Source organism: Parambassis ranga, chromosome 6 (genome assembly GCF_900634625.1).
Source record: "Parambassis ranga chromosome 6, fParRan2.1, whole genome shotgun sequence".
Taxonomy (NCBI): domain Eukaryota; kingdom Metazoa; phylum Chordata; class Actinopteri; family Ambassidae; genus Parambassis; species Parambassis ranga.
Window position 1 is genome coordinate 10,369,937 of NC_041027.1, and position 21,802 is coordinate 10,391,738.

The 21,802-nt window shown below is 42.6% G+C and overlaps 1 protein-coding gene across 1 annotated transcript in view; it reads left to right on the forward strand.

The window, feature by feature from the left end:
* Positions 1 to 10,169, forward strand: part of shisa9a (shisa family member 9a) — a 35,341-nt gene extending 25,172 nt beyond the window's left edge. The window contains exons 3-4 of the mRNA XM_028408408.1: positions 3,675 to 3,890; positions 9,252 to 10,169. Of these exons, the coding sequence (XP_028264209.1) occupies positions 3,675 to 3,890; positions 9,252 to 10,105 (1,070 nt within the window). The 3' untranslated portion in view covers positions 10,106 to 10,169. The remainder of the gene's footprint in view (positions 1 to 3,674; positions 3,891 to 9,251) is intronic.
* Positions 10,170 to 21,802: the final 11,633 nt, after the last annotated feature.

Consider the following 21,802-nt stretch of genomic DNA (forward strand, 5'->3'; position numbering starts at 1 on the left):
TATATATATATATATATATATATATACTTACCACAGTCGATGAGTCAGTACCTGATGAAGGTACTCTGTGGCTTTCAGATTGGTGTGTGGGGAGGAGCATTGTTGTTTTCCATTTAGTTTGACCTGAAACTAAATGAGTCTTGCCACTACTGATCCAATTATTTCTCATTCTTTTGTGTTCTGCTGCTTGTTGTAATCTCGGGGAAATATATCTCAGTTGGAGGAATAAAAAGCTGGCTGTCAGCGATGGTGGTAGAAGAAGACTGCCCTGACCTCAGAGAATCACTTTGCTTTGGCTCAGCTTAGCTTAGCGAGGGCACTCTGACCACACCGGAGCACTCCCACTGCATCATCCCTTTCATCCTCCTGACGGACAGTCCGGTGACAGCTGTCAGTCTCGCCGCTGAATGGGTTCATGGTGGGATGACGTCATCAGGGTTTGTCCCCACTCTGAGCCACTGAGTGCGCAGCCGTTTCCGGATCACAGCTTCGGGATTTCACACAGATAGAAGCGGGATTTGTCTTGAAGGATGCACTCGGAGGTGCCTCAGGTTCCTTTCATCTTCATCACCTTTGTCATTCCTCCATGCTATATCTCTGCAGCTGAAAGAACTATATAAGAGTGTGTTTGTTTCTGCCTTTCAACAGCATCAGCTGTGTCCAGAGGGACAATGTATACAGATGGTTCACGTTTATTTGTGGAATATTTTTCATGGTTGCCAACCTAAGCTAGTCCTCAGCCTGTTCCACACAAACGTATTGGTTTTGTGGATGTTGCGTAGACCACTGTCATTTTTCTGGGACAGTCTGTTGTATGAGGCAAAGCTAGAACCCTTTCTCTTCTCTGAATCTCCACTGCAAAAAGTTAAAGACACCGCAGCTATTACCAGGTGTTTATTTGTGAGAGATCATTTGATTTTCTCTATCACTACTATTACTTTCTGTTTAGAAACACACTGCATTTGCATAAGAATTACAATCTGCTATACAGTAGAAATGTGAGGTGGTTTTGTCTTTTCACTGTGGCGCTGTGCTGCCATTTTCATGCCTGTCCATGGCTGTGAATCAGTTCATGGCATCGTGCCTAAAAAGAAGGAGTTGCACCTGTGCTTTGATGGGATATTGAGTTTCACAAATGTCCTTCTCAACCAGAGAAAATCCATTATAGAATGAGAAAATTGGTGACCTCATGCCAGCCACATTGGCCTGAAAAAATAAAGACAGCTTTTATCGTGACTGCAGTGAATGTTGTTGTTGCTTTCTATTAAATTGATGGGAGAAAAAAGGGCTTCAGCATCATAATGACTCAATGCCTTTGGCTCCTTTTTCTATCCATGGCTCCCTCGTCCCCCTCCGCTGTGGATCCATTGCCCCCACACCCACCCACCCCCAAAACAGCTTCACTTTCAATTTGCGTAAATTCGTGCAGCCTTCAGAGAGCCAGTATTGCCAAACCATTACAGCAAATCACAAGTCAATGAGGCACGGTGCGTTCAAATGCAATAAAACTTTCAGAAAAACAACTTGTGCATTCCACTTCACTCTGTTCAAACTTACTGTTTATTATTATTATTATATGTGTCATTTTAATCAAGCTCCATGAAGCCCCTCATCACATCAGGGAACCTTCTTCTACATGGCCTCACACTGTCTCCTGCTTTGATCTTCTTTGTAATTGTCTCCCCTTCTCCTATCTATACCTTGTCAATCACAGTGTGTGTGTGTGTGTGTGTGTGTGTGTGTGTGTGTGTGTGTGTGTGCGTGTGCGTGTGTGCTCTAAGCCAGTACCAGGTCCAAGTGTTTAATTAGTAACAACACAACCTGCTTTGCCTTGACAGTGGAGCTGTGCGTGGCCTTTGAGCACACCTTGTGGCTCAACAATGCACCGCAGAGATTAAATGGGGAGAAAATGGTGTAAGAAATCAATATTGTCAGGTTGTGGCTGCACAAATTCCCAATCTGTGTTTGCTGTGGAGCAACAAAAGGCCATCTGTACGAGCACCTTTAAGAGGGGGGGGTGAAAAGAATGAGAGTGTGAGATTGTCCATCTTTTCTCTGCCTCTCCCTGCGTTAATGATTTTTGTCTAGCTTCCTTTGTGCTCCCCACACCTCCTTTCCAACCATCTTAATAACATTTCCTCTCTTTTCTCTTTTTTCACTTCTTCTCTTCCCCTCACTTCTCTGTCTCACTCTTAAATTTCTCTTCCTTCTCAAATTATCAAGTGGCAGAGTTGAGGCTTTTAACAGAATGTATTCACTTAGCAAGAAGGATACCTTCGCCTTCACTAACAGGAATTTGCAATTATCTGTCAGGCTCAGCGTAGCGAGAGAGAGAGAGAGAGAGAGAGAGAGAGAGAGAGAGTACAATTCCCCACATTACATTTTAACATCCGACCATGCTTTAAAGTCAGACTGTGCAGCTCTTCTAGAGTGGATCCCCGTCGCTCAACCCACCGAAAATCTTTTGAAATCTAATTATCACTTATTTAATTAGGAGAAGACATTACACTTAGCCAATTTTGCAACCGTGATCCTAATTAATATGAGGCATCTGTTACATCCCACACCACAAGCAGGTAGGAAAAAAAAGAAGCTTATACTGTGGGAAAAAACGATTTACAAAATCTGACGTGAAGATATGTAAAAAAAAAAATATAAATAAATAAATAAAATAAAAATACCCAGGAGAAGCTCCACATAGTGCCTTTATTCTCAGACCTCATTAATGCTTAATGCATTCACAATGCAGACTGTGAAATGTATGAAAATGTCTCCGATCAGAGAGAACCCTCCTTACCTCGGAGCAGTAGGTCTGAATTGCAGAGAATACAACATTTGGAGCAGAGTGTGCACAAGCTCAACCAAATGTTACGACTATGTCCAAGAACAAAGGCCCTATTCTTCCAATCCCCAAATCAACAGTGTGCATGTGAAAGATTTTTCTTCCCCTGCTGCTGGAGGAGCAATAACTTCCAGTCTGTAGTATAATACTTTTTACAGTTATGCAGGAAAAAAAACATGCATGGCTGGCATAGATTTGCTGATTTTGAAGGTTAGGTGAGTGGCTGTATACGTATCAAACAGCATCCCCTCTGCTTGTATTTTCGCTTGATTTGCTGTATTCTTGACATTGCTGGGCCTTTTGGCAGTGGCGTGTAGCCCACCGGCAGTAACAGAGCGTAGGGTGTGAGAGCACGACTATAGCGATCAGGTTAGAACACCGTCTCCGCCTCTCTCTGCTTGGGATGAATGAAATGCTGCAGGTCTGTGTGTCTGACCAAGGGTGGGGCTGAGCTACACACACACAGACATACACCAGACAATGGAAGAGCAGAGAGGCCACAGCAGACACAATGAAGTACAACTTTCTTTAAATATTGGCACACATTACCTAGACGTGGATTCATACTGCAAAAGGCCCCCAAAAAAGGGACCATGGGGTGGAAAGAGTTGTGTAATGTGAAACACTTTAACAAAGAAAATTATGCAGCTTATCATCATGCATGCTAGAAGCTGTCCAGGTACATTTGACAGCAACACACACAGTTGGCTGCAGCTGTACACTGATGGCATGAGTCCATCAGTTATTGTTCATGAGAAGTGTGGAGTTCTCTGTAGCTGCTTGCCTGCCAATGAGAAAGCAGCTTTAAGACATGTCCCATCTTTGTCCACAGAGGGAGGCCAGATCAACAACAATGTGGGACCGGGCTCCAACATGGGCCAGCAGCACCCTTACCCTGCCCTCAGCCAGCTGGCTCATGTCTACGAACAGCAGCAGCAGCAGCAGCAGCAGCAACAGCATCAACAACAACAACAACAACAACAACAGCAGCAGCAGCAGCAGCAGCAGAACAAGGATCTCAACAAGTATGCCTCCCTGAAGGCTGTAGGTGAGTGTCAGCTTTTCTGATTATCCTTCAGATGAGCGGGGAGTATTTACAGTTCTGAGTGCAGCAGTGTTTTGGGGACGCTGCGACATCCTCTTTAGGGCTGCCCCTTGCTCTTGTTAGACGAGTCACCATGATTCATCCAGAGCCGGCTGTGAATCTTGACAAAAAAGGAACTGGTGCTTTTATTAATTACCTCAGTAGGACTTACTGAATGCTTTGTGACCCAAACACAAAAGGTAGCAGAGGTTGTATTTTCTGGAGGTCGCAGCCAGGAAGGATGCGACTCGACAGGTGTTATTGATTGCACAACAAAACTGGACTCGTCGTGAGACAGGAAGCGCTTATCAGCCTTTTCCACTGCAAATTCACTGCAGAGCCAGCTGATCTGAATTTGCCCACATGTTATTCAAGGTTTCATAACTTGAATTCATTTAAAACTGACATGCCAATTTTTCTGTTTGTCAGCTTGCTTATGTGAGGCAGGTACCCTGCACTCACTCGATTCAGAATTCAGCCCACACATGCTAGATATCATCAACAAATACATCTGTGTAAACAGCTACATGGTGCTATTTGTCTGCGTTTGTGCCCTTTATTAGAAAAATGAACAGCTTGTCTGCTTTTCTGCATGTCAGCAGCAGAAAGTAATTCTGATTGAGAGGACTAATATATACATGGACTACTGTATACCTCTGTGCTTTAAATGCACGTGGAGTGCCCTGAGTCATCCACCGACACAATTGATTTTAGCTTGTTTTTGTGCCTCAGAAGCAAGAGAAAGTTGTGTAATTACAGTAGCAGTTTATGTAATGTCCAGCCAAAACTGGGAAAACAAAAAAGTGGAGTGAGTAATAAATAGCAAGGGGCAAGTAGGCATGTTATTTTTGAGCTTTAAAAGGAAGATCAGTGAGAATGTTGATTAACGCTGTCATCCTAAAACTTATTTTTAAAAACCTGGCCAAAGATAGACATCAGACACTGTCTTAGATATTTTCAGCATAGCTTCGGCTCTGTTTGATTGCAGAAATGGTTCGGTTTTTCCTGAAGTGCCAACAGAAGACGTCTAGACGTCTGAGGATCAAAGAACAAAAGGGGTTCAACATTTCGCACCAATATTCAACAAGGGGAACAGAAATCCATCATAGCAGAGGCAGATGTGCCAATTTCTCCGCTGAATGGTGGAGCTCAGAAAGATCAGAGTGCAGCGCCACCACAAGACGTGCTGCGATTTGAGCGTGGGGATGCAACAACGCTGTTTCCCAGCACGAGAAAAACTGCGTGTGTGATGATATGGTTCTGCATCCTTCCATCTCACCACACATAAACCTAACGGGTGAAGCACATGCTCAGGGGGGATTGCAGATGGCATTTTGTGAAATGGATGAAATCTCTATCTATTGGGGAAAACAGATGAGCAGGCAGGCAGGTTGGTAATGAAAGTTAGTGAAAGTTTGTGTGTGCTATGGCAGTATTCAAAGAGTTTCCTGGAAGCACGACATTTTTCTACCATCTGCAAATCAAACGTGAAAAGACAAACAATCAGAGCAGACTTAAGTTTGCTTCATAATCCTTTCAGTCGTCACCAGGAAAACAGCAGTACAGATGGAATTTTTAAGACAACTGAAACTATGCATCCTCCTGTGGATGGAAAATCTACTGGTGGTCAGATGGCATCACCCCATCTGCAGAAATAACTGGATCTTTTGACAACGACCAAACCACCTAATCACATCAACTCTTCATTCAGACCAATGATCACCTAAAAACATCAGAGAAGCCCCAAACTCACCAATATGACCAGCTGACTAACACGTCCTGCAGCACTTTATTATCCTGTCTTTACTACGAGAATGTAATGTTTGAGGTCAGTGTTCGCAGCCCAGCTATAAAGCATATGTCAAATGTGTTGTCTACATCATATCCAAAAATGCCATGTGAAATGTTTCCATTGTAAAATGTGTTTAATGTTGCAGTTTATCCAAAACCACAACCTTTATGTCACCCTAGCCAAGTAGTTTTAAAATGTAAACCTAAGAGAGAAGTGCAGCCTTTATATATAGCCTATACTTAGAATCCAAAAGTTGATTTTTATAATTCACTGACATGGTCAGAATGCAGTGACTGTCTAAAGGCGATAAAATGAATCTTAAAAAAAAGTAGTCTGGAAGTGATGTAAAGTGTCCCCATTTTAATGGGATAAAATGTGCACTGTTAGTTTGGTTTTTACTAGGCTCGTTTTTAACACAAAATGAATCCAGGCAGACACGTACAAACTGTTCATGCCTGCCAATATTCTTCCTCTTCAGCCCCAACTTTTTCACCTCTGTATTTTTTTTTACATCTGAAATGGCCCTCATCTTCCTTTCACCACTCCCCCCAGACCATTTCCTTTCTCCTGTTTGCTCTCCTAACCTTTAATGTCTGGGCTCATTTTTCTCTCGCTCATCCTCCGTCTCCTCCTCCAGTCCCTCCCTCTCTGTACCCTTCATTTCCTTTCACCTCTTCTCCTGCTTCTTCCCTCCCACCTGCCTTTGTTTTTCATCTTTTTTTTTTGTAACTTTCATATCATCCACCCTCTTGCCCTCTTTTTCCACATTTTCCCTCACTTTTTGCTGCTCTTGTCTTCCCCTCCCACCTTAATCCATCACACTCCCTATCACCCCTTAAAGAATCATTGGCCTGCTAATCTCGATCCTCCCCTATAGCGGCTCATATCTGATTCCATTTCTGTAATTGAAGGGAGGTCTCTCGCCCTCAGGCTCACACTTGACTGAGAGATTTCCATTCCACAAGTGGTATTCAAAAAGGCACCTATGAAATGATTGGAAATCTGTCCAGAGATACATAGCACAGGAGGCAAACTGGCATTACTGAGTCCAGTGATCAGGAACACACACCATTGTGAATAAATACATATGTGCAGAGAGACAGAGAGCGAGCGGGGGAAACAAAACCAAACTGCCTTTTTGACTCCTTCATGCATTTTCACTTCCTGTTGACCTCATTAGAAATGAAGCTCCAACCTCAGCCACATATTCCCAATATTCCCACAACTGCCTGATCCCCCCATCTCTTCTTTAATTGCCTCTGCCACTTTCCCCAATGGTCTACTATCCAGTTGATAAGCCACACTTCTGTCAATCAATAGCCATCTCCACTGTCCCTCTGTACATCCATATAAGGTCACTTTATCGAATTCTAACAGCAACTGAGGCAAAAAAACAACTAATAACATCCCTGGATGGAGGCCCGTACTTCAGGGCCCAGAGGAGGACACCTTCTACAAGTACAAATGACCAATTAAGGCCCAAATGTACAAATATACAGCGCCATAAACTGTGAGGAGACAGCCCATAAGCCTGTTAGGTTCTCTACAGTTGGTTGAAAAAGGAAATCCCTAGTAATTGGGAATAGAATCTCACTGTCTTGCATTTTCTCACAACACAATCATACAGCAAGTACAGAACACCATCCTGGTTCAGACTGACAAACCATCTAAACCCCAAGCAGAGTTATGGCCAGTAGTAGAGGGAACATAAACATGTTGTGTACAGTATTGCTCGTGTGGCTCTGTGGGGGAACATACTCGGAAACTTCGGTTCCTACTGTACTTTAGTTCCTATCAAAATGACATGCAAGAAGTTGGTCACTGCTATCGCTGGGCACCAGGTGCCATGTGTCTCGACTCTTTTTGCTTTTAGTGATCGGCACAAAAAGGCTCTGGCTTGGGACGAGGTGTCACGGGCTGTTGTTTGGCCTGCTGAGTTGATGAAATGTGCGAGAATATTTTAAAGTAGGAGGCACAAAACTTTCCTGCTAATCGATGCAAGTCTTGTTAAATAATGTTTTGTTCTCTGTTGAGAAAATGTGCGTTCATTTGATTAAATACTTTTTATTTTCCTTTTTTTTGGTCAGCTTTAAGTCTAATTTGCTATAGTACTACACCTCACTTCCTGTGCCAACATCTTTATACGCCAGCATTACACCGCTGAGATACTCAACTGTAGAGGTGACAGAGTATGTGGAGTGAGAAAAACCCACTGATAGCATTTATTTCACACAAAAAAATCTCTGCTGAAACTCTAATGGTGTTTACTTACACAAAACAAACAGAGAATACATTAGATCTTTGAACTTTGAACAAAATAACACACAGACATCTACAACAAATAAACTCTCCAGCACCTTGATAGTAGAGAACCTGATTGCCTAATAAAAAGAAGATTGACACACTGATCTCAGCCCTAATAAGGTTTTTATGTTACTAGCACTGAGGGACTTTGAAGGAAGAATTTTTCTCCTCATGCATAATGTGTGTTGGTCTCTGTGGGATGCTGAGACTAACACAGCAGAGGCGTGCAGAGCCCACACTGCGTAACGGCAGCGCTTTGCGTTTCCACTCACGTATGCTGCTGGGTGTGTGCACCGTCGAGGTGACTGCCGCCGGATTGATTCACCTATCGCCTGAGCAAGTTTGATCCCAAGGGGCGGTCCCCACCTTCTCTCCGCTATCCCTTCACAGAGCCGCTTACTCATTTCACTTCGCCATTCGCACGGCGATAAACTAGATTTATAGTTACAGCTGCAAAGCAAACTCGCTGAGTGTGTTAACTTTATCTTCAAGGATGTGGAAGCAAGAAGGGGCTAAAGAGTAATGACTCGACAGTGAACATGATTCCAGTGGGGGGAGAAAAAAGGTCACATTTGGCAGTGATAAGGGAGACTGTGGCTTAGTGACGCTGACTGACAGAAGGAGGAATGAATGTCAGGCTGAAGAATGTATAGACATGGGGAGGGTGCTGCAAATAGGCCGTCTGTAACTTGGCATGTTGGTATATGTTTGTATATCTCCATAAATAAATAATATTTCTCTATCTAGCGCTGGAACGGCGTGAAAACAAAGTCATCTGAACTATATGTTAGAGCGGGATGTTTCAGTCGTCTCACATCTTTCTCCCGGTTATTCCTCCATCTTTTTATCTTATTGAACAACTTCCCAACACGCAGAAAGAAAAAAGGTTTTTCTTGGCTTTACAAAGGCGGAAGAGGCGAGGTGGAGGAGACATTCTGGGCTTTCTTTTTGATTCCACTCCTCCAGTGACATGAGAGGCCTCCACATGCAGGCGTTAACAGTAGCCCTGACACTCTGTTCGGTCAGTTAGATGGAGGGGAGGCTGACTAACAAAGTTAAACTATATTTCGGGTTTCTGGTATGACCTTTGTGGATTGTAGGAGTAAAAAAAAAAAAGAAATGGGATGTTATCTATCCAAATTCCTGCTTGAGAGTGTGTGTTCTTTTATGTATTTGTGTCTTAGTTTGTAGCTGAAATACAAAGTCTCTTTTTCTTTCTTTCTCTTTAGCCGCCAAGTATAACGGAGAACTCTACAACAAGCGCCGACTGATGGTAGAGCTGCCGTCCAAAGGCGGCCTTCCTCTCCAGCCAATGGGCAACTCCAGACCCTCCATGGGAAACATGTCATCCATGACTCCTCCAATGACCACCAACCCTATGGCTTCAAACCCTATGACCTCCAATCATATGAACCATACCATCACCCAGATGACTTCAATGACCCCAATGACGTCTATGACACCCATGACCTCGCTCACTCCGATGACCTCCATGACTCCTATGACCTCCTTGGGTCCACTGACTCCAGAGCCAGTGGCCACCTATGTCACCGAGATGCCCAGCATCTCCTCTGTCTCAACCCTCCCAACAGAACGGCACATAGCCGGTGGAGGAGGAGGAGGGGGACTCAAGCTGAACGGCCAGAAACCCAAAGGCGGCCACAGTTACGCTGCCCACACCTTACACAGCTCCCACACTCATGGTCACAGCCACAGTAGCAAGCCGCCAGGACTTGGGGCTACCTCCCTGGCACACATGGCGGGGACCATGCCAGGCGGCACATCCCTGGGCATCTCCAGGGCTGCAGAGGCCGTCATTGGCTCAAGCTCAGCAACAATGGGCCGCCCATTGGCGTATAGTTCCAACACAATTGCAGCTGGGCATACGATGGGACTGGGGTTGAAAGGCTGGGATGGGACTGAGACAGTGGGACGGAGGAAGACCTACGGGCACAAGAGGCCTCAGTGTACCGTGCTGGAGCCCAACCAGCTCCACAGCACCAGAGGCCACAGTCACAGCCAACACTTCCTCCCCACACAGCCCTATTTTGTGACCAACAGCAAGACAGAGGTGACTGTGTGAGAGAGAGGAAGACAGGCAGACAAAGTGAGGGAATGGATGCATGTGGAGTGGTGACACAAGTAATCTCTGAGCGGAGACACCAACTCCTGGGGTGTTCAGAGGTGCAGATCTACATGTGTGTTTGTGTGAAGAAGGCTCGTTAGTATACTGTGTCTGAGTGGTCCTCATTTCACAGTTCACCAATCAAAATACTCAACAGACCTTTGTTGTCAAGGGAATGGCATCTGAGTTAGAGGCATCTGTAACCATGCTAACAAAGAGCCTTCAGAGCAATTGTGGTGATATTAGTTATGATAACAATATCTGAGTGTTACAGTGCAACTACACACAGTGACAAACTGCTGATAATAAAAATGGATTTGCTTTAGGAACCAAACCTGAGAAGCAATATAAGGAATCAAGTGTAAAGCACTGAAGCACCATGGGAAGGAGAAACAGAGAAAGTTTACCCACAAAGCTCACAATAAGAGGTGCGCTCATCTGCCCAACAAAGCACTGAATGGTTTGGAAGAAATAACATTCCCTCATGATTCATACCCAAATCTCCTGAGGGCTTTGAAGCAGACACACACGATGAGGTCGCTGGGCTTTGGACTGCAGACATGCAGGGCTTTGTACTGTGGCTATTCAGAAGCGCCTTCATAAGCTCTGCAGCTGAAGGTTGCCCTTTTCCACAAGGCTCCAGCACAGAGAATGGAGGCTGTCACACTGGCATTGTTCCGTTCTGATCTCATGTGTGTGGTGACAGCTGTGGCCAGAGGAGGGATAAGGGAGGCAGGGAGGCAGCATCTGGGAGATGCTGTAGCTAGCAGAGAAGCTCATACAAAAATGCACACACACAGAGACACAGACACACAGACACAAAGAGACACATTTTCACACACATGAAATATATCCTGTAGAAATGCCACCAACCCAAATTGAATGAAAGGTAATAATTTGGAATAGGCCACAATATAATCACTGGTCTCACATAAAATGTGCAACAGCTATGTATATCAGCCATCATGTCATTATAAAGGCTCAGAAAACATAAGATGCTTATATTTTTAAGAAGGCTGGATGGTACTTTTGGTGGTGTATTATCACATGCAGGGACTGAAGGTGTGAAAGAAGTTGACCAACCCTAGTCACAGGGCAAAAAAATAAATAAAAGAGTGCACAGTATGTGGATTAACGTAGCCATTACACATTTCAATGTGAGACTGGATTGTATTTTGGCATTTGTTACTTTTATCTCTGCAAAATGATTCTGATTCTACAGATAGAGTAGAAATAGTGGAAACAAAGAGAACAAGAAAGTGTAAAAAAAGGACCTCCTGTGACTGTAAGCTGGGTTTATGTGCCAGACTAATTTCACATTAGATTGCCTGACAACAAACTGTTCCTCTAAAACAACAAATAAAAAACATGCAAAAATCAAGCTGTGTAGCTGTGGTTAGGAAGGGCCTTTCATTACTGCTGGACAAAACTATTTGTTTTTTAACTATAAACAATGTATTAAGGTGAACACAGACAGCACACATTAAGTATGTGCAAATATATGCCTACACTATTTTATTAAGTGGACCAAATGTAAGTTTTGATTTCTCAACATGTCGTTTCTGCACAGATGTTGCATAGGATGTTATATTTCTTGAGTTTGTGATGACAAAAATAAGATTCTGCTGTGGAAAGTGGGTTTAACACCAATAAAAATGACTTTTTTTTGGAGGGGCTGGTAAGACACTGCAACGAGAAACTAGGTTTGATTAGATCACTCACTGTACTCAAGCGTTTAAAAAAAGAAAAAAGACAAAAAAAACATCACAACCAGCTTGGAAAAAAAAGAAAAAATCTGGGTTACATGACTCAAACATAAAAATAAAGTCTGACAAATAGGCCAAATGTTTTTATTTTAACGTGAGCAGCTGCGGCCGCTGTTGTCATTTTGACCTTGTCATCCAAAGTGCTGCTTCCACCTCGAACATTAAGCGATCAGATTGTAATAAAAAAAATCATTTAGAAGTGCAAACGCAGTTATTTGTGTGTAGATCCGACTGAAGCACAAGCAGCTCAGACAGCATCACACTGACAGATTGCGAAGACATTTGTGGAAAGAAGGTGTTAATATTCCATTTTAAAGCCTGAGAATATATGAAGAAGAGGTGCACATGACAATCTGGTGAGAGACAGAAAGAAAAGATATTATTATTAAGACAGTGACACATTTTACTGCCCGAGACGCATGCAGTCTGGCTTTGGATCCAGACACTGTGTGTGGATTGGAGGTGCAGGCTTCTAAATCCAGAGAAGAAACCAATCATCCAGCTGAGCGTAACATAAGGGCATCTATAAGTGGGATATCTTTGCCTCATTCGGTGGGACCCCCTGCTGCCTTGTTGAAGGGGGGTGGGGGTCATGTGACTGGAAACTTAAGACCAGATTGAAGGCATGGAACAGGATTTAAAAAGCCGTCAGAGCATTAAAATGTGTCATCTATACACACACACACACTCGCACAGAATATATAACAGGGTGGACTTTTCTCGTGCTCCCACAGTGCCGAGCGGCAGGTATCATCACAGCCGAGAGACAAAGAGTCAGTACTGTTAGTGCGCCTGTTGTACATGAAAGACTGTGAAACTCCAGACCTTGGCCCTTTGTAGCGATACCTGACATTATGCTTTTTATATAAATATATAAATATACAGTACATAGCCTTTCTCTCTTGATCTATATTTCTTTTCACCTTTCCTTCTTCAACACTTCTTTTCACCCTCCGCTCCCTTCACGTCTGAATGAAAGACCTTCAGAGCAGAAATCTCTGAGTGAAACAAAAAGCAGGAGCTGTGATGAATCTTTTCTGTGATAGTGGAGTGCCGTCATGACGAGACAGTGAGTAATAACGATTCACCCCCACCTCCAAAGACGTGATCGGTTTCCCTTGTGTGCATTGTGCTAGCAGAAAAAACATAATAAGTGATTGATTCTGTGAGCCAAAAGCGTGCATGTCCTCTTAATCACCGAGTGCTTTTACACATTTGTGTGTCTCCGTGTGTGAATCCAGCTTATGATCTCTGAAGAGGTCAAACAAACCAAACAAAGTCAATCATATATATACATGGGGCTTGCACCCAATGAGAATCCTCTGCGGCCTCCTCCTTGTATTTACTTCCTCTTTGTCCTGACAGATGGTGCTTTTGTTTGTGACAGTGTTGAGAAGCAGGTCAGTGTTTGCTGGATGTGTATTATCAGACCCAATTGACTTAATCCAGCAAGGCAGAAATGTGGAATTATGAACCCTACCTGCCACCCTCCCACCGCCTCTTCCCTAAAGCCCATCTAACCCTGCAGAAGCAGCCACCGGAACAATTGGTAAGCAGGCAGAGCAGTGGAATACAGCTGGTAAACACACAAAAAAAGGCCTCATCACTCACCGTAACAGCCAAAATAAACCTGATCGAAAGCACGGCTGATAGGGTCGGGACCACAGATGAGTGGGTTCAGAAGGCAGTCATGTCTGACATTTTTCATCAGACGAGTAAAACAAAAAAAAAGTGTGTGTGCGTGGGGGGGACAACAGTGGCAAAAGGACACAGGTAGTTCACAGTCGAGTTACACAGACAGTAGGAACTCTGGAGCAGTGAATGATAATCTGTGACACTCTTTAAAAAAGTGTTTGAAATTAGTGTCAGTTCTGGCTAATACAACAAATAAAAGGAGCTTGCAGTGTGAAAAAGTAAAGGTCAATCAATTTATGGTCAAACAACAACCCAAACCGGCATCTTCAGGGTTGATAAACTCACTAAGAAGGCTTGTGTGCTTCACCTGACATCACAAAATCACCAGAAAGGTAGAGTTTCTGAACAAAAGCAGCACATAAATCAGACTTTTTTTTTATCTCGGTGCTGACTGAATGATGTCTGCACAGAGGAAACAGAAAATTGCGTCCACCAGGATTTTTTTTTTTTATCGCTGCAAATCAGAGCCGGAGCTGAAAATATACCCATGATTACCCACAGTTTTAGAGTCTCAGCACCAAAAAAACCACCATCCATGACCTTACCAAATAACGTCAACATTTAGCAATGACTGCTCAGCACGAATTTTCTTAGTCCTGATTGCACCTACAGGCACACTGCCTGCCACAGCTCAAAGGTTGTCCTTTACTAGTTTTGCTCCTTTCATAGCTGAATGAAAGTCCGATGAAGAGTGAAGGTTCGATTGACCTAATTATAGTAATCAGAGCGAGAGGTTGGTGCATTGATCAGGAACAGAGGCAGGAAATCGGTAATCAGCCAGTCCAGGATGCAGTCTTAAGTTATGTGGCGTTAACACTAGTGTCAAAACTGCTTTAGCCTCATGACCAGAAGTTAGCAAGTCATATTATAATGTCTTTTTTAGACTGAATTTACACTGGAAGGTTGGCAGAGGCTAAATATTTGTAACCCTGCATCAGCCAGCAGAACACCTCTCACTGCCAAGCAGACACCGCCGTCATGTACTGTAGAGTGGCATCGTCGCTACATTATACTAATTTATTGATCCACCCACAGTCAACAGCAGCCAGCAATGATCAGTCCTTTTAAAATAAATTCATGGAGCTGGTGAGCTGGCTGCACCTCTCGTGTCAAACTAATAAGGGCACAAAGATAAACAAACAGCAAGAGCGGCACATTTTGACATTTAATGACTAAACAAGAGACACAAAAAGTGGGGAAAACCTAAGAGACCCTCCCACCTACCACCACCACCATTGTTCTCCTGTGAGCCCACACAAGACGGGTTAGGGTTAGAGGCAAGAAGTTGCACCACTCTCTTCTTCAACAGAGCAGCCTTTATGAGGCCTCACTGTGATCTTTAATCACTAAACCTAGAGAAATATGAGGAGGAGGCTCGGGGGCTTCAACAAGGACTTCAAGGTGCACGGTGGCACACAAAATCCGAGGAGAAAGTCAACAGTTGATTTGAATTACTGATATTGAAAAATGTTGCACAGCACTTAGAGAGCTGTGAATCAGCTGTTGGCTCACACACACACACACACACACACACACACATTTCCCTGTCCAGTGACTTCATGTTGCAGGCTATCAATCGTTTAAGCAGACTGGCTACTTTTAACACACACTGGAACACTCTGTCAGCAACTGTTGGGTTAAACATTTTTTATTTTGCACTCTGTATTAAGCTGAAGATGTGAAGCATGGATTGTTCTTGTCCGTCCGAATCAGGAAAGTTCTTGTAAATATTCATTTCTTGGTGGAGAATAACAAAAAGTCCTTTAATAAATTCAGATAATACACTGAAGACATAGACGGTGCAGTGACAGGGTGGCTGCAGAATATGTACAGCTCATCAGAATGACACTCAAGGGCTCAAACACAAGCTTCTTTCTTTGCAGGTTTCCCTTCACTGTTTTCTATTGTTTACCGTTTGCTGGACTTGATAGCGTTGTAAACATTGCAGCCAACAAATCACTGTATTATTGAAGGGTTTCTCATCATGTTTACAACTTTGTATCAATCTTTACGCGCAGTGTTTTCACCGATCCGGAGCTGTCTACTTACTTATGCACACAGAGACAGCGGAGATGCAGTGGTTTTTATTTTCTCGCCCAGTAACGCTCTACGTCTGTTGCTCCTATGGTGTATTTTATATGTAGATTTTTTATTATGAGCCCATATTAAATAAATTAGAATCAACAGAAGGACTTACATCACAGTGGATGTGCAAGGTATACTCTGGTTATTGACCTCTGCTATGGTATCCAGAGCCAAGGGATTTTCCATTGAAGAATCAATAAGCTATATGCGATATAACTGCTATCCATTAGCAAGCATAACCTTTTATAGAATAACTCATTGATTAACTCATTTTGGTGTTAATCATGCATTACATACAAACTTATATGAGATCCGATTTTATATTTTTGATGTCCAGACCAGTTTGTGGTATTTATGCATATGTGTATATGGATACATATGGCCCCAACACTGCATTTATGCGTGACTAGTAAAGCATATTTTCTATGGTAGAACCCATCTCCCACTATTGTTTGCACAGTAGCTTATAATATGCACCGTGATGCCCCATTGTCCTCTTACTGTTTACTGACTTTATAATTTGTGAAATTAAGTTATGAGAAAGCTGTATTTTGGTACTATTCAAATATTGTTAACAAACGAAAAAAAAAGAAATATAGCAGACGTTTTGTCCGAGAAATATATTACCATATTGTTGCTATATGACTGTCTGTTTCTCTTTATTTTGGGCAGGGATGATTGGGCTATTTTTGTTCTTCTTTTGTTGTTGATTTGCCATTTGACAGTATAACACCATTGTTCTATATACGACTTTCTTACGTGGCAATAAAAGATGACTTCTGTAAAAGCGCTCTCTCTCTGCCTTTCTTTTGTGTGCCTACTTCTTCCTTATTCCCTCTTCCTCTGGGTCCCTTGGCTCTCCACTCACCACCAAACATTTGATGTAAAGTCAATGTTGTTAGGATGGACTGGACTAACTTTGGAATCCTGTCTATATATAGCGGCAAAGTAAGTTGAAACAACGTTCACACATCACAGCTGTTTCCTGCCTTGTCTTTCAAGGTCGACACCTAAACGTCTCACAGACGTGACGAATCCCAAATTTGGTCTACCTATTTCTGTCTCATGTGCATGAAGTGACGCAATATTTACATCGACATATCAGAATCAGAATCAGAATCATGTTTATTGCCATGTAAGTGAAGGGGGTTCACATTACTAGGAATTTGCCTTAGTGATTGGTGCATACAAAGAACATATAATAATTAACATGCAATAAGATAAAAACTAAAATAAAATTAAGTAAATAAACTAAAGTAAGGGGTATATTGGTGACATATCATTCACTAAAAGTTGTTTTTTTCCTTTAAACCCATCTTCTCCTCCAGGAGGCATGTTTTTAAATCTATTTACATAAAATTTGCATTATTCGTGACAGCCTGCACCGGTTGGGTGGAGGTGTGGCCTCAGGTTCACCAATAAGAGCACTACCTGATGAATAATTCAAATGTATTTGTGCCAAATCTTTTTGTGAATAACACAAGATTAGATTTTTTTCCTGAACCTCTTGAATTACACATTACCATCTGCATGAACCCTGTTCTCATTATCCCTCATCTCTAAGGTCCTCAGAAGTATTCTGATCCATGGACTCAAACCTGCACATAAACCTGATCTTTAAGGTTGCCAGAAATGTGACCAGGGAACTCATTTTGACAAGAGTCTGAAAAATATTCCTAAATGGAGCTGTGGATCATGGATGGAAGCCGGATATTGCAGCTACAGTTGACACAACACGTCCTCATGAAAAAAAAAATGTCACATGGCCAACAATGCATCCCCCAAACACGACACATGGTTACGTTTATGCTAACAGAACATAATGACGTGTTATGTTTAGGTTAATGAGACGTATAGTTTTATTATAGTTTTGTAAGCAGGTAGACTCAGGGTACATGTTGCATGGCTTTCACTCAGGAGTCCGAGGTTCGAGTTCCCCTGACACTGCAAGCTGTTTTGTTTTCACCCTGTGTTTAATCTACCATAAATAAAACAACTGGATAAGGTTATGCATGGAAAACGGGGAAGAATGCTCACGGTCGTCCTTTTCGTTGAGTCCCCACCCCCACTAACATGCAGAGATGCAGCCAAGAGAGAAATATACACGTTCCATTTTCAAGGACTGAAACTTTGATCTCATGGGTGACTTTCACTATGCTCCAAATTTCAGCAATTCCAGCTTGAAAAGATTTTCCTCACATCATGGTCAGTAACAACAACTGACCAAAAGACTTTGACAGTGTTTTTTATCTGCTAACTGTGCACCTAAGAGTCAAAATAAAGTTGCATACAATTCAAACCAAACCTCTAATGTTGCTACTTGAAATTAAAAGCTTGAGTGGCTTATACAGTATTCATCAAAAAGACATTTCAATCATGAGAGACTCAGCAAACTGAATGAGAAAGAATTTATTAATACAATAATTGTGAATGTGCATTGGCGTCCTAGACCCCGTCGTGAGAACCACGTCCGAAAGGGGGGAAAGCTCGAGCGGAGAGGCCGCTGATCCGAAGACCTCCCGGGGTCTAGACCTGGTGGTGGTGTAGAAGCAGGAGAGCAGGAGAGGGGAGACCTTGAACTGCATGGATCAGGAGGTGCTTGGGGTGAAGGAGGGTTGCCGGATTCGATCGGGAGACAGCTGGAGAAGAGACAGAGACTTTTAAATCTCTTGCTACGTTATGATTGGGCAGGAGAGGGACAGATCGACAGCTGATTGGTGAGGGAGGTGCCATCTATTAAACACCTGACTATGTGGGAGGTCACTAGACAGAGTGCAGTGCAGTGAAGGAGAGTGCTAGGATGGTGAAGAGGGAAGGGGATAGAGATAAGAGGTGGATGATGTGGAATAGAGTCTTCATGACTGAACTTACGCTGAGAGCTACATTAGCATCCTGTGGTTATGACTGCGGATCAGATTAAAACGTTGCATGAAGTCATGAGGAAAAGTTGAGGTGAGGTTGGTTTTGTCAATTTGACTTCAGAGATAAAACGAAATGTGCACGTTCAAATGCAAATTTAGAAACTGTGAAAATATCTCCTCTCTCTCTGTGAGTCAGTGTTGCTGCCAGACGGAATCAAACCCACTGTTTCGGTTGTAAATGTTTCCTTTTTTTTTGCCTTCAAATGAACTTTGAGTGCAAGATAAATCTTTTAACTGCACACAAATACAGAAATACAAATACACACCACAACAGACACACCCATTCACGCCATGTGAGTTTACACTAATTACTCCGGCTGCCAGTGCTGTTGGCAGAGAGGAAACAGTCCAGGGAATTTAACGTAAAACAAAGCGAAACCTGCTTCTCCTCCCGTTCCCCTGCCAATCCCTCTCTACCTTCCTGAATCCTGCTCAGCAGAGCGGAGCTGCACAACAAAAGCTATCTGTGTGTTTAAAGCCATCTGGCACTGCTGCTTCAGCCTTTGGGGGCATCATTGTAATCACCACCATTATTTTTCTCCTGTCGTTTTTGTTGTCAGTGCTCTGCTTCATTAATACAACATTATCAACATTGTTATCATCATCCTTCAGTCACCCCTACTGTCAACTCCCCAACATTTTTTGTGATCATGACAATAATTAGAACATCTATTTGTGAAAAATACACAAAAACGATATCACACATGGGTAGCAAAGCTAAAAGAAAAACCTAGTTTTTCACCAACGGATTGATATTTTTAGCAGCGGTACCCAGATGTGTATGCAGGTGTAACCCACTTTACTCAAGGTAGCAGCAAAGCAAAGTCAGAGTGATCAGATTTACAGCTTATCCAGGTGGCAGCATACATGATGTCTAACATCGGTCAACAGTCGACACAAACACTCCTTTGTCCACTAAATCAGGCTATAAAACCAGGAAAAAAACTGAAAGACAGTGAATGCACCTTTAAAAATAGAAAATGTGTCCACCTCGTATTGGGTCTCAGAGTAAAACTTTGTCTCTGGGATTTATTATAGACAGCGGCTGCAAACACAGCGTCTGCAGCTATATGAAGAACAAGGAGCAACAGATGGAAAGACCACCACAGAGACCTGATCCCAACAATGTTGGAGCCAGTCTAGGATTACACAGAGAGAGAGAGGGAGAGAGAGACAGAAGACAGTGAGACAACCTAAATCCACAGATGCTTGGTATGACCAACTAGGTCTGGGTGGTGTGACCAAAATTCTATATCACGGTATTTTTATATTTTATAACAGTTTCCGGTATTTGACGGTATTTTCTCTCCTCATGCATGACGTGTTAACTGCATTGATTGTGAGAAGAATTACTGCAGTAGAGTGGTTACCCTATTCCACAGTCATGAGAATTACTACAAAAAAAATCCACATTAGTATTACATGTAATACAGTAGGGCTGTGGGTTATTAGCATCGTGATCGCTTTTTCCTCAATTACGATTAATGAACGATCATTTTTATAGTTTTAAAAATAATTGCCAATGAAGTGTGTGTGTGTGTGGGGGGGGGGGTGTAAAGTTATACTCAGCTTCACTCGTGGCTTCGAGTGACCGCAGACTAGATGAAGGAGGCGGAGTGACGTGAAATCTGTTCGTGTTCCTGAGGTGGCAGAAATAAGAACAAAATCCGTTTGGACCTGTCTTTTCACACTTCCATGCGTGAGCAGCGGTGCAGCAATGAAAAACATCCCCCGTGAAACAATTTACCACTGCACTGAGTTTTCAGACATTTTAGGCCATTTAAACCGGTGTTGCCGGAATATGAAAAATTAATAATATAACACAAAAAAACACCGGTTTTCAGTACAAACCGGTATACCGCCCAGCCCTATGACCAACCTGCCAAGTGTCTGGGAAACAAACTGTGTATGTAGTGCATACATCCATTTTTATTTTACAGATATAAAAAATATTGATATGGTTCAGGTGTGCTCAGGGTTCATTCTGTTTATCTGGAAACGTATATGTTTCAACTAAACATGATTAAATTATTTTCAAAATCTTGGAAGTGTCATATATATTTGGCAATAACAACAACTGTTCTTCTGTGCTGATCATCATAAGTCATATGATCCTTTTAGTGTTCTTCTTTGGAATGTCTGACAAGCCTGCTGAAGCATTCACCACACAGCGCAATCAATTTTCATACTGAAAACAGCACTGAGCTTTCCAGAAATTGCATATGTTATTCTCATGGCCCAGGGCGGCAGAAATCAGCGTCTCTGAAAATGAACCATTCCCTTCTAACGCCCCAGACCAGGAGGAGTCAGGCTCTAATCTGCAAAGAGGAAGCGATGTACAGCCTGGAGGGATACCACTGACAGGGACGCTGGGACTCACTCTGTCGTCTTTTACGCTGTTTATTGTGTATTTTTTTTTAAAGCTTATTTTTGCCCCAATTTTGACTTTGATCCTTTATCCCACATTGCAGATTAAAAACTCTCCAAGAAAAATGTGAATATTACAGCCAAAAAGAGATTTTAAAGACGATTCAGGTTTTACAAGTAAAAGAGATATATCAAAAAGAAGAGTTAAGCAGAAGGAAAACGCATATTAGAACATGTTTTATGAAAAGATCAAGCACTACAGACGAGGCTTCTACTGATACTGAGAGTGAAAAGAGGAAACAGAAATATATGACTGAAAAAGAGAAATTAAGATCGACATGAAATAGCCAGTAAAAATCACATTAATAAGCCAAAACATAGCTGTATGTACCTGTGCAAATCTGTTTGATCTTTGCTATAATGCTGCCATCTATCCACCTTCTTACCTGTCTTTTAACACAAAATTATGGTAACCTTTTCCTTTTTCTGGGTGTCGAGTCCCAGCAGATGTTTTCTCCCCTCTCATGTGTTTCTCCATATCATTTAGCAGAATGACGGCACACCTTCTGGCCTAATGGTAGCATCTAAATGGTCCTACAAGCCATAATTATTGTACTGATAACAGGCTTTTGTTGCAGACACACATCCTTTACTGTAACACCTAGGCCAGAATATCCACTAGGTTTCTTGTTTGACAGCACACATATGAATGAAAGCGACTGAGCGACCGCTGCTTCAACCTTCACCTCCTCTTGGCAGCTCGTATTACTGCTGATAAAAAGACATCGATGTCATACGTGTCAGTGTGATCGCAGCGTAAC